The sequence below is a fragment of the Heloderma suspectum genome, chromosome 4, assembly GCF_057233095.1.
Source record: "Heloderma suspectum isolate Gila_16-S chromosome 4, 16-S_ref, whole genome shotgun sequence".
In the NCBI taxonomy this organism is placed as follows: Eukaryota; Metazoa; Chordata; class Lepidosauria; order Squamata; family Helodermatidae; genus Heloderma; species Heloderma suspectum.
In genome coordinates, this window is record NC_139461.1 from 15,068,555 (window position 1) to 15,081,904 (window position 13,350).

Here is a 13,350-nt window from a genome sequence, read left to right on the forward strand (position 1 = left end):
TATCACGGCAAACAGCAGGGATGCAGATAGCATCGGCTATGCCATTTGCATCCCTGCCTTTTGCCGTGATAGGCTACATAAATATTTACATAGCCTATCACGGCTAACGCAGGGACACAAATGGCAGCTGCTATGCTGGACGCCATTTGCAGCTGCAGTCCAGCAGCAGACGGACATCCGGCTGCAGACGGGCCTGCCTGGTGGCTCTGCGGACTTGCCATGGAGCAGAGCCGGTTGGGGGAGGATTCCGGGGGGAAGGATGGATCGCCTCTCCCCCCAGCAGATGCCCGGACTGGCAGGGGATAAGTAATCCGCCCATCCCTACTTGTGGCTGGATCACCGGCAGGAGTCAGCTAAAGCTCTAAGTTGCACAGCCATGTCTTGCAACATCCACCTCATTCACTCTTGCTTTCTTCTAGGTTTCGCCCCCTGCAGTGATGCAATGCCCTGGTTCTATAGGGAACTGCATTATTTATCTTCTTTATTATAAGCAGGTTGCCAGATGCAAATTCTTTAAAATGTGACAGAAAGGAAATATTATCAAGCACAGTTTGTCATGGGGGGGGGCACACCTTCCAAAATTCTTCCTTGTTTACTTTATTTTGTATTAATGGTGTTTGTGTACCGCCCAATAACTGACATTCTCTGGGCAGTTAACAATGACATTTAAAAGCTATTAACAAGCAAAAACAAAACTAAGCAACCAACCCAAAGAGAACAAAACAGCCATGGTATAAATGCAAATATACAGTTCTCAAAGGCACAGGACTCCTTTGTATCTGTTCACCCTGATCAATGTCATTAAATTCAGCCCTCACATGTACTGAAGACCTCTATTGGGCTGGTGGATGGGTTACCCAGTGATATCCTAACTGATGCTGCTTTTCAGTGGGTGCCCATCTACCACATAAAGGGGTATCTGACCTCTTGGAATGAGAGAGACTGGAAATCATTGGAGTGGATAATTTATGTCATCCTCTTTGACTTTTAAATTTCTGGATGAAATGTGTGAGAAGGAAGTATTTCTTCTTTTCAATAAATGTTCTCTTTCCTATTGTTCTTTGATGCTTAAAAAGCAGTATATCAAGAAGATAATTTATCAATGTGTGGAACTCCTCAGAAGAAATATTGTTAATCTTAATGAAATTCTTTCCCCAGTCACTGCCACATGTTGAGAAATTTCACTGGTCTTCTCAAAACTAGGAGTGTAAGAAATGTCCTCCCTTTTGGACTCCTATTTCCAGACATCAACAGAGAGAGAGAGAGAGAGAGAGAGAGAGAGAGAGAGAGAGAGAGAGTTTGTGTGTTGATTTCTGCTGTCTTTTGGGATGGAGAAAAAGTATGTATTAATTTGACTTTTGCTCTCTGACCCTGAAGTTCACACTCCCATCATAAGGAAAGTTGTTTCTGGTTTTGCTTTGAACTACTCCACAGGGCTGAAATTCTCAATTTGAGTATTCAATTTCTCAGTTGACAACTTCCCCACTGCGAAAAACCTCTGGGGCAAATTTTTAGGAGGGGATGGGGGGGAGGAAATCACTTCTGCCAGCTGTTTCTGTTCCACTGGCAGAAGGGCACCTTTGGATCCAAGCCTTGGCTTCCTTCAAAACTCTTCAGCTATTTTGCCTTAGCAGGACCTCCAAATTCATTATGAAACTTCAGTTTGAGTTGCTGAAGACAACTCTCACACAGAATGTGTGGACTTTTCATTTACCCTCACTAAGGAGAACTGCAGTTGCTAATGTTCTTCCCCCCCCCAAACCTTATTTCTCTAGGTATTACTTGGTGCATGCAAGTCTGAAAGTCCCATCCAGGATCCCACATCGATTGTTGACAACCATCGTGGAACAAACAGGTGAGAAAAAAAAAATGGAGAGAGAAATGAGGTGAGCTTAACTTGGTTTGAAGGAGAGATCCAGAGTCTCAAGAGGGCAAGGGTGAAAGTGTGCAGTGTAATGCAGACATCTGAATTAATCCACAATTCAGGAATAGTGCTGTGTGTGCCTCAAAGTGTGGGGAGTCTACACAAGTGTACCAGCTGCAGTGGTGAACTATTCATTTCTGGGCCCCATTTAAGTCCTGATAATGACCTTAAAGTCCTAAATAATTCAGGGTGAGGTTATTTGAAGGACCACCTGCACACATATGAACTTGTCTGAGGTCTTGAGATATGTATCTGAGGCCTTGCTCATGGACTCACCACTGAGATCTATTAGAATGGTGGGCACGAGGGACAGGATCTTTTTTGTGGTGGCCTCATATTTGTATAAATCTCCCTCGCTAGGAAGATATACATGGTCCCTACTTTTTTTGGCTTTTTAAAGGGTTTAACTGTCATAATGTTTAAATGTTTTTACTTTTACATTGTGTCTTAATGGATTTTTAAATTATCCCTATGTTATTGTTCTGATATGAGGTGACATCGGAGGGTATTACCTGAAAGGTGGCATATAAAAAATTAAAATAAATAAGGATGCAGTCCTAAGGTGGAACATGGGAGAGGACCTTCTCTGCTCTGGCACCCCAGTTGTGGAATGCCCTCCCCATGGGGGCCTGATTGGCATGTACAGTGGTTTCATTACAGTGCCAAGTAAAAACGTGGCTTTTTGCCAAAGCCTTTGAGGGCTAAATGCATTCCCCAAAGTAGCACACTGTTTTAACTGTTTTATTGTTTTAGGATTCAGTTGATATTAGCTTGTTTTTGGCTGTTTAAATTATTTACTGTTTTATAGTGTTTACATTGATTTTATCTGTATGCCACCCTGATATCTTAATGATATAGGGCGGGATACAAATAGGGATGCTGGACAATTCCGCTGTGGACTCAAATGAGGCCAGATTCCAAAGAATCCAACCTCTGGAGTCCGCGACGGGGTGGCCACACTTACCTCCAGGCTTGGAGGAGTTCCTGCAGAGCAGCTGTCAGGCTTCCTATACATTGTGATATGCTAATCATAGAATCATAGAATAGTAGAGTTGGAAGGGGCCTACAACACCATCAAGTCCAACCTCCTGCTCAATGCAGGGATCCAAGTCAGAGCATCCCTGACAGATGGCTGTCCAGCTTCATCTTGAATGCCTCCAATGTGGGAGAGCCCACCCCCTCCCTAGGGAATGGGTTCCATTGGCGTATTGCTCTAGCAGCCAGGACTTTTTCCTGATGTTCAGCCGGAATTTGGCTTCCTGTCACTTGAGCCCATTATTCCGTGTCCTGCACTCTGGGATAATCGAGAAAAGATCCTGGCCTTTCTCTCTGTGACAACCTTTGAAGGACTTGAAGAGTGCTATCCTATCTCCCCTTTGTCTTCTCTTCTCAAGGCCAAACATGCCCAGTTCTTTCAGTCTCTCCTCATAGGGCTTTGTTTCCAGTCCCCTGATCATCTTTGTTGCCAAATGGTGGCTGCCATTAGCCTATCATGGGGAAAAAAATACAGCCGTAAATTGTGTATTGTGTGCCATTTGCAGCTGTAAAGCACTGACTTTGACCTAAATTGCAGCTGTTTACAGTAAGGATACAATCCTATTGGATCCGCCTTTGATACCTGTAGGCCTCCACATGCGGAGGCTTCCGAGTATCCACAGCAGAGCCGGGGGCATGCTGAGCCTCATGCTCTGCAATTTAGCTAGACAGCTGTTCTCACCTGTCTAGCTGAGGCACAGGGGATGGGGAGGGATGGAAGCTGGGGAGGGCCAGGGACTGCTCATATCCCTGCTTCCCCAGTCCCCTCCCTGATCACTGGCATGCCCCCTTTCCCTCCTCTCCGAGTTCATAGAGGCAGCCAGTGCAGTTTTCGCCACACTGGCTGTGAGGGGGAAGGGGGAGCTTGGACTCCTGGGTCTGTTGGTCAGAGCACTGTCACTGGCCTTGGATCCAGGAATCCAAAAGATCCTATGCCCCTCCCCCCTACGTCTAGGGGGCCATAGGATTTCTCTCCCCATCTGATATTGGGGTCTGATGAATCCTGTTTATGTCCTAGCTGGAATCTGGAAATAAGGATGATGACTGATTTCAGAATTACTCCTGCTTAGCAGAAAACAACAACGATTTTATTGGTTGGAAGGCTGATGGCTGAATGCAAATTGTGTTGGGTTCTGGGAGGTGAAAATTGGGTAGCCTCACATGGGAACCCAACACATTTCTCACCTGTCTCCACTCCTGGAATCTGGAGAACAGGACATAATGGAGATGATCTTCTTTTCTTGTTTGCCCCAGGTATCTGGTCCACAAAGCCATTCTGCCTCCAAGGCCCAAAACAGAGATTACTTTAAATTCGTATCTAGCAACTATGTCTCTGTGTTGTTGTTGTTGTTTGTTTGTTTGTTTGTTTGTTTTCATTTTTACTCTAGAGTAAGTTCAGGAAGCAGCATCTAGATCAGGACCCTGGCATGGGGATGGATGGGTAGAGGGCTTTTAAGATCTGGATTGGACCCCTGTACCAACTCTAGAATAAAAATGAAAAGAAGAAGACATAACTGCTAGATATGAATGTATGTGTTGGGCCTGGACATGTTCACATGGCAAAATAGCCATTCATATGCAGTCATTTTTAAGCCATCTGTGCTCCTATTTATCACAGCCTCCTGTGTCAATACATTATGTTTGCTAATATTGAAATGGCATGAAGAGATGCCTCCTTTTGTTTGTCCTGAATCCAGTGCCAACCAGGTCTATTGTGCAAACACACGTTACAGTATTAGTATCTTCTATTGAAGAGGTTGAGTTTTGGTGATGTTTGCCATATAGTTCAGCAATTTCACAGTATTATATATTAGCCGAAAATGTCTGCCACATTGTTTTTGACCACTCTCATTCAATTGCATAGAAAAGGAATTGCTTTCAAAAAGAAATTCAAAGGAGAAGAAAAGTTCAGAGAAATTCTCTGGGTTGGGTTCAGGGTTCTTGTGCTTACTTTACTTATGAGGTGGCTGAGGAGGGTGCGTTAGGATCCTCTCTTTCATTGTACAGTCATCTTTTAATGCTTCCGACCAGCTGCCACTGCCGCCATTTCCAGTAAAACAAAACACAAGACACAAAAAAACGTGATAGGCTATGTAAAGATTTACGTAGCCTATCATGGCTAGATTTTTTTAAAAAATACCGTGATAGGCTACGTAAATGTAGATGCTACGCTATTTGCGGTCCCCTTATTTTTGCCGTAGTCTACGTAAATGTTTACGTAGACTAGACGTGACAAAATAAGGAACGCAAATGGCAGCGCCTATGGGCACCGCCATTTGTGTACGTGTGGTTTTTTGTTTTACTCAGCTGTGGATAGGCTACATAAACATTTACGTAGCCTATCATGGCTGACTGCAGGGACGCAAACGGCGGTGGCTACGGCCACCGCCATTTGCAGACCCGGCCGACCAGGATTCGCGGCGGGAGGGACGGGCCAGAATTTTGGGAGGGAGGGATGGGGCGCCTCCCCCCCGGCCGAATTTCAGGGGGGAGGGATGGGGCACTTCCCTCCCAGCCAGAATTTCGGGGGGAGGGACGGGGCGCCTCCCCCCCACCTCGAATCACATTTTGTCAAAAGGTAAGTGACTTTTGTACATCCGTAGTAGAACATCCCTTCCTTCAGTATAATTGCTTTCATCAAAATTGCAGCTCCCTGCACCTGCTTTAAAATAAATAAATATTTATCGATCTCCTACATCACATCTGTTTTAACCACGAGGGTGCCTTTCAGGAGAACTCCCAACAAGACCCTGAAGCTGGTATGAGTTGAAATGTTTGTTCCTGCTCTAGTCCACTCTCATTTGCTGCCTTATCTTTCCTCTCCAGTCGTTTCAGAAAGCTTTGTATCCGTCTCTTCCATTACTTTGATCTCACCACCCTCTCCTTGCAATGACTCCCTCTTTGTGTTTTTTTTAGGGATGGCCATGAATTTCTCCATGAATCTTGGGGAGGCTGAATGCCAATGCATTCAGCCCCCAAAAATTGTTGGTGAAATTCTCTGCAACCCCCCCCCCCCGGAATGGGACTTACCTCCCTCGAATGTCCCTCTCGGCAGTGGGTCCCGGCGGCGTTATGGCGGCGTTTTGGCGGGGGCGGTGGCCACCACCACCATTACAAGGTGAATGAAAAAAAACCCACACCCGTGATAGGCTACGTAATGATTAACGTAGCCTATCACAGCTAGATTTCCAAAGTCAGCCGTGATAGGCTAAGTAAATCGTTACGTAGCCTATTGCGAGTGACTTTGGAAAAAAAAAAAGCGCAAATAGCGTTCCCCTTATTTTCGCCGTAGTCTACGTAAATCTTTACGTAGACTACCTGAGCCCAAATAAGGAATGCAAATGGCAGTGCCCATGGGCACCGCCATTTGCGTACGTGCTTTTTTTTTTTTCAAAGTCACCCGTGATAGGCTACATAACGATTAACGTAGCCTATCACGGCTGACTTTGGAAATCTAGCTGTGATAGGCTACGTTAATTGTTACGTAGCCTATCACAGGTGTTTTTTTTTTATTCACTTTTTATTTCATGGGGGGGGAGACGGGGCGCTTCTCCCTGGCCTGAATTTCAGCTGGGCAAAGAGGGGTGCCTCCCCCCCCGGCCTGAACTTCGGGGGGAGAACCGAAGCGCCTCCCCCCCACCGTGAAGCAAGCTGCGGGACCAGGTAAGTGACTTTCGTACATCACTAGTTTTTTTTATCAGTGTTCTTCATGCACTTATTACTTCCTTTCAATGCTCTCTCGTTCCCCATTTGTTTGTTTGTTTATTTCATTTCTATACTGCCCAATATCCAAAGTTCTCTGGGCGGTTCACAAAAATTAAAACCAAAAAGCACCCAGTAAAACAATATATAATATAAAAAAATTAAAACTACAATATAACAATGCAACCAGAATAAAACCAGAATAAAACCTAGCAAGAATGCAGAGATTTAAAATACAGATTTAAAACAGCAAAGCTAAAAGTCTAGAAAGCTAAAATGCTAAAATGCCTGAGAAAATAGAAAAGGTCTTCACCTGGCTCCAGAAGGAATACAATGTAGGTGCCAGACGAACCTCACTAGGGAGCTTATTCCACAGCTGAGGTGCCACAGCAGAAAAGGCCCTCCTCCTAGTAGGCACCCGCCTCACTTCCTTTGGCAGGGGCTCATGGAGGAGGGCCACTAAGGATGATCTTAAGGTCTAGACAGGCGTTCCCTAGCCTTCAGTTCATATCTATCCTTATTTCCCTTCAGTGAGGTAGAGCAGTAATGATGCCAGTGGTTGACAGCCCAAACAGCGAGGCCTCTTTTGCAAGTGATACTTACCTTTTTCCCCCCTATTCTTTTTTTCTGATTTCCTAGCTCTGTGACAGAATGTATTACTACTACTACTACTATTATTACTACTATATCCCAACATTTTTCCTCTTGCAAGGAACCCAAGGCAGCTTGCATAGTCCTCCTCCTGTCCATTTATTCTTCACAACCACCCTGTGAGGTAGGTTAGGCTGAGAGTTGGTGACTGCTCCAAAGTCACCCAGTGAGCTTCATGCCTGAGTGGGGAGTACAACCCAGTTCTCCTGAGTCCCAGTCCAACACTCTAACCACTACACAACGCTGGGTTTCAGTGACAAAATGTGACAAAAAACCTACAACAGTGGTTGTTCCAATGCTTTGAAATGTCATGCGCAATACTTTCCGTTATGAGGGGAACTGCATCAAGCCCCTAGTTTAATACAGTTTGCAGTTAGTGGGCATAGTTAGTGTTGCATCTTTTCACAGCAATGCTGTCCCCCATGTCCAGCAGTTCATTCAGAGGTTAAGCACATGATCGGGATTGTTACAATGCAACTTTTATTGGGCTGTACCACTGCTAATTGGAGCAAGGAGGTGAAATATTTGAATTACAGTTAACTGAAATTAATGTTTAAATGGTTCAAATAATTTATTAATTAAAACCACCTCTACACACAAAACTGGCAGGCAAGGGAGAAGGATTCAAGGGCATCTTTCTCCCTCACACCCTCAGTTGGTTTATATATAGACTTTCCCATTACATCGAGGGAATGTAGAGTGTGTATCCCTGGATTGCAGCATATCATCCAATTTACCTGTAGGTACCCAGGGATGTCAGAGAATTCTGCCCCGGATCTTGGTGAGGCTGAATGCCAGTGCATTCGGCCCCCCGAAATCGGTGGTGGAATGAAGCCCCCGCCCCCCCCCAATGAAAGGCGCATGAAACGGAGCACTTACCTGCTGCCATCTGTGCTGACTTGCGAATGGCGGCCGCGCTGCGGCCGCCATTTGCTTCCTCATCATAGCTGTGATAGGCTACGTAAATAATTACGTAGCCTATCACGGCTAATGCAGGGATGCCATTTGCATCCCTGTGGAGGCCATGATAGGCTACGTAAGTATTTACGTAGCCTATCACGGCAAGCTAAAAAAAAAAAAGAGTATGCAAACGGCGGCAGCTACGGTGGCCGCCATTTGCGTTCCCTTTTTTCGCTGTTTTAGCCTATGTAAATATTTACGTAAGCTATTATGGCGAAAAAAAGGGGAATGCAAATAGCGTAGTGGGCTGCCCAGTGGCTGGATGTCCAGCTGCAGGCGGCCCCAGCTGGCGGCTCTGCGGAACCTCCGTGGAGTGGAGCGGGCTGGATTAGGATTTTGGGGGGAGGTGTGGAGCGCCTCCCCCCCACCGCGAATCACCCGTCGAAAAGGTAAGTGACTTTCAAACATCCCTAGTAGGTACAAGTAGTATACCAAGAAACACATTATTTATTTATTTATTTATTTATTTATTTATTTATTTATTTATTTAATTAATTAATTAATCACCCATCTGGTTGGTTACCCAGCCACTCTGGGCAACGTACAACAATAAAAAACAGTTTTAAACAATAAAATTCTACATTAAAAACATTGTATTGCTAAAATTACCCTAACCCACCCCAAATGCCTGCCTGAACAACCACGTTTTTAATGCGTGGCAGAAGCTCATTAAAGAGGGAGCATGGCAGAGTTCCCTAGGAGGGAGTTCCACAGATTGGGGGCCACCACAGAGAAGGCCCTCTCCCTCATCCTCACCAGCCTAGCTGTCCTGGCTGATGGGACAGAGAGAAGGCCATCCAAGGCTGATCTTGTTGAGCGGCCTGTCTGGTGTTACTGGAGGTGCTCCTTGAGATAGGCTGGGCCGGAACCATATAGGGTTTTAAAGGTCAAAACGAACACCTTGAATTTGGCCCGGAAAACAACTGGTAACCAGTGCAGCTCCTTCAGCACTGGAGTGATATGATCTTGCCGGCGGCTGCCTTTAATCAGGCAAGCTGCCGCATTCTGCACCAGCAGCAGCTTCCGAACCGTCTTCAAGGGTAACCCCACGTAGAGCGCATTACAGTAGTCTAAACGAGAGGAGACCAGGGCATGTGCTACCGATGGGAGCAGATGGTCGGGAAGGAAGGGGCACAGCCGCCGTATCAGATGGAGTTGATACAGCACTATCCGGCTCACAGCTGACACCTGAGCCTCCATGGACAGCTGGTAGTCCAAAATGACCCCCAGGCTGCGGACCTGGTATTTCAAGGGTAGCCGTACCCCATTCAACACCAGGTCAACATCCTCCAGCCTCCTCTTGTCTCCCACCAAAAGTACCTCGGTCTTGTCAAGGTTCAGCTTCAGATTATTCCTCCCCATCCAAACCGTCTCCAGACATTTGGACAGGGATTCTACGGCCAACCGTGGTGAAGATTTGAACGAGAGGTAGAGCTGCGTGTCATCTGCATATTGATGACACCGCATCCCAAACGTCCTGATGATAGCCCCCAGCGGCTTCACATAGATGTTAAATAGCATCGGGGAGAGATTGGAATGCTGTGGCACCCCATGATGTGGCACCACATCATTTTATCTTATAGAACTGTTGGTTGGGTCGCTTAGTACTAAATGTCCTACCATCACTTGTTCTAAGTGGATCTTATTTGAACTAGAATTGGATTTCTCCTTGTATCCCATATCATATTGACTGTTTTTACAGATTTCAAAAACCTCTATCCCACATTCAAAGCATTTCTTGAGGAAGAAGGCCTTAGCTGGGGATAGGGATGGCAGAGAATTCCACCACGGATCTTGGTGAGGCCGAATGCCAGTGCATTCGTCCCCCCGAAATCTGTGACGGAATGAAGCCCCCGCCCCCCCAACCCACGAAAGGTGCGTGGAACGGAGCACTTACCTGCTGCTGTCTGCGCTGACTTGCGAATGGCGGCCGCCCTGTGGCCGCCATTCGCTTTCTGATCATAGCTGTGATAGGCTACATAAATACTTACGTAGCCTATCACGGCTAATTCAGGGAAGCCTTTTGCGTCCCTGCGGAGGCCATGATAGGCTCTGTAAGTATTTACATAGCCTATCATGGCAAGCAAAACCCCCCAAACAACGCGTATGCAAATGGTGGTGACTACGGTGGCCGCCATTTGCATTCCCTATTTTTCGCCATTTTATCCTACAGAAATATTTACATAGGCTATTACGGCAAAAAAAAAAGGGGGAACGCAAATAGCGCCCACTATGCTATTTGCGTTCCCCTTTTTTTTCCTCCGTAATATCCTACGTAAATATTTCCGTAAGATAAAACGGCAAAAAATAGGGAATGCAAATGGCAGCCGCTTTAGCCACCACCATTTACGTACGCTGTTTGTTTGGGCTATTTGCATTGCCCTTATTTTCACCGTAGTCTACGTAAACATTTACGTAGACTACAGCAACTAAATAAGGAATGCGAATGGCGGCTCCCTATGGGGGCCGCCATTAGCGTACGCACTTTATTTTTTTTTTAAAAAGTCACCCGTGATAGGCTACGTGACGATTAACGTAGCCTATCACAGCTGACTTTGCAAATCTAACCGTGATAGGCTACGTTAATCATTATGTAGCCTATCATGGGGGTGTTTTTGTTTTTTTTAACTTTTCTTGTAATGGCGGCGGTGGCAGCCGGTCGAAAGACCAGCTGCCGCCCCTGCCCCTGACGAAGACCTGCCGAACCGCCGCCGGGACCCACCGCCAGGAGTGACATTTGTGAAAGGTAAGTCCCATCCCGGGGGGGGCGGGGGGCGGGGGGTGGTGGAGAATTTCCCCCCGAACAACCTTCGGAGGACCGAATGCGTTGGCACTTGGCCCCCCGAAGTTTCGGGGAGAAATTCTCCCCCATCCCTATTAGAGATGTCAGAGAATTCCACCCCGGACTGAAATGGGATTGAATTCCCTTCAGTCCATTCCATGGAATCCCCTGCGGAATGGCACCATGAGGTCCTGGAGAGCCCGCAGTCATCCCTCAGCATAGCTGGTAGATTAGGGATGTACAAAAGTCACTTACCGTTTCGTGGATCTGCTTTGCAGTGGAGAGGGAGGCACTCCGTCCCTCCCCACGAAATCCTCAGTGGAGGGGGAGGTGCTCCATCCCTCCCCCCGGAATTCTGCCTGGCCGGCTCCGCTCCGCGAGGATTCTGCGGAACCGCCGGCTGGCTCTTCCAGCAGACGGACATCCGGCCGCTGGGCAACGGGGATGCAAATGGCAGCGGCTGTAGCCACTGCCGTTTGCGTCCCTGTACTTAACCGTGATAGGCTACGTAAATATTTATGTAGCCTATCACGGCAAAGTAAAAAAAAAACAAAAACATACGCAAATGGCAGCAGCTACGGCGGCCGCCATTTGCGTTCACTATTTTTCGCTGTTCTAGCCTACGTAAATATTTACATAGGCTAGAACGGCTAAAAATAGCGAATGCAAATGGCAGCTGCCATAGCCACCATTTGCGTACGCTGCGCCCAGCTGCAGCCGGCCAGGAGATCAGCCGCTGCCGCCCCTGCCCCCACCGCTGCTGCTACTGCTGCCACCGCCACCTCCACTGCCACCTCCACTGCTGCCCCTGCCGCCCCTGCCACCCCTGCTGCCCCTGCCACTGCACCTTCTGCTGCTGCCATCACCCCAGCACCGCCGCCGCACCTGCCACCCTGCCACAACACCCTCCACCCCCGCCACTGCCCCCGCCGCCCCTGCTGCCCCCACACCTTCCACCGCCCTGGCCGCCGCCCCTGCCGCTGCACCTTCCGCCCCCGCCGCCGCACCTTCTGCCACCGCCACCGCCGCACCGCACCTGCCGCCCTGCCCCTGCCCCTGCCACCGCCCCACTGCTGCCACTGCCGCACCGCCACCGCTGCACCTGCCGCCGAAGTTGCTGCCCCTGCCACTGCCCCTGCCGCCGCCCCCACCGCCGCCACCCGTGCCGCCCCCACCCCCGCCCCTGCCGCCGCCCCCACCGCCGCCCCCACCGCCGCCACCAGTGCCCCCACTGCCGCCCCCGCCGCATCTGCTGCCACTGCCGCACCTGCTGCTGCCCCCGCCACCGCACCTTCCGCCACCACCACCGCACCGCCACCGCCGCACCTGCCGCCGAAGTTGCTGCCCCTGCCGCCGCCCCTGCCGCCGCCCTCACCGCCGCCACCCGTGCCGCCCCCACCCCCGCCCCTGCCGCCGCCCCCACCGCCGCCACCAGTGCCCCCACTGCCGCCCCCGCCGCACCTGCTGCCACTGCCGCACCTGCTGCTGCCCCCGCCACCGCACCTTCCGCCACCACCACCGCACCGCCACCGCCGCACCTGCCGCCGAAGTTGCTGCCCCTGCCGCCGCCCCTGCCGCCGCCCCCACCGCCACCACCCGTGCCGCCCCCACCCCCGCCCCTGCCGCCGCCCCCACCGCCACCACCAGTGCCCCCACTGCCGCCCCCGCCACACCTGCTGCCACTGCCGCACCTGCTGCTGCCCCCGCCACTGCACCTTCCGCCACCACCACCGCACCGCCACCGCCGCACCTGCCGCCTAAGCTGCCGCCACATCCTCCGCACCCGCCCCAGGTAAGTGCCATCCCGGGGGGTTCTGTGGGGTGGGCGGGGGAGCAGGAGGCCGTTCCACTACAGATTCCGGGGGGCTGACTGCCATTGCATTCGGCCTCACTAGAATCCGTGGCAGAATTCTCCACCATCCCTATGGTAGATGCTTTGCCTAGGCTGGTCTGGAGCGCATCAGTACAGCTGAACATTTGTTATTTAGCCATGCAAAAGGCTTTAAAACCTTCAGAGGAATTTGTAGCATGGGGTGTTGTTACAGGATTAGCAACTGACTTGCATGGGAATAATGCAATCTAATGAGGACTCTAATTGCTTTACAGGACTGACATCAAAGCAGGAATAGCTTAAGCCATTAAAACATTATAAGAATCTCCTTGAGAAGTGTGTCATAACTGATTCCTGATGCTTGGTGGAAGATGATGATTAATAAGGCTGAAGTTTAAGTTATGAAACAGGGTGGAATGAGGGTTTCCTTGATCTTAGTTCTGAACTTGAAGTTGTCTCTTACTC

General features: G+C 49.2%; 1 protein-coding gene across 1 annotated transcript in view; it reads left to right on the forward strand.

Moving 5' to 3' along the window:
* FAM135B (family with sequence similarity 135 member B) overlaps positions 1–13,350 on the forward strand; it is a 186,134-nt gene that overhangs the window by 37,984 nt on the left and 134,800 nt on the right. Inside the window, exon 2 of the mRNA XM_084848731.1 lies at positions 1,776–1,855. Within this exon, the coding sequence (XP_084704857.1) occupies positions 1,776–1,855 (80 nt within the window). The remainder of the gene's footprint in view (positions 1–1,775; positions 1,856–13,350) is intronic.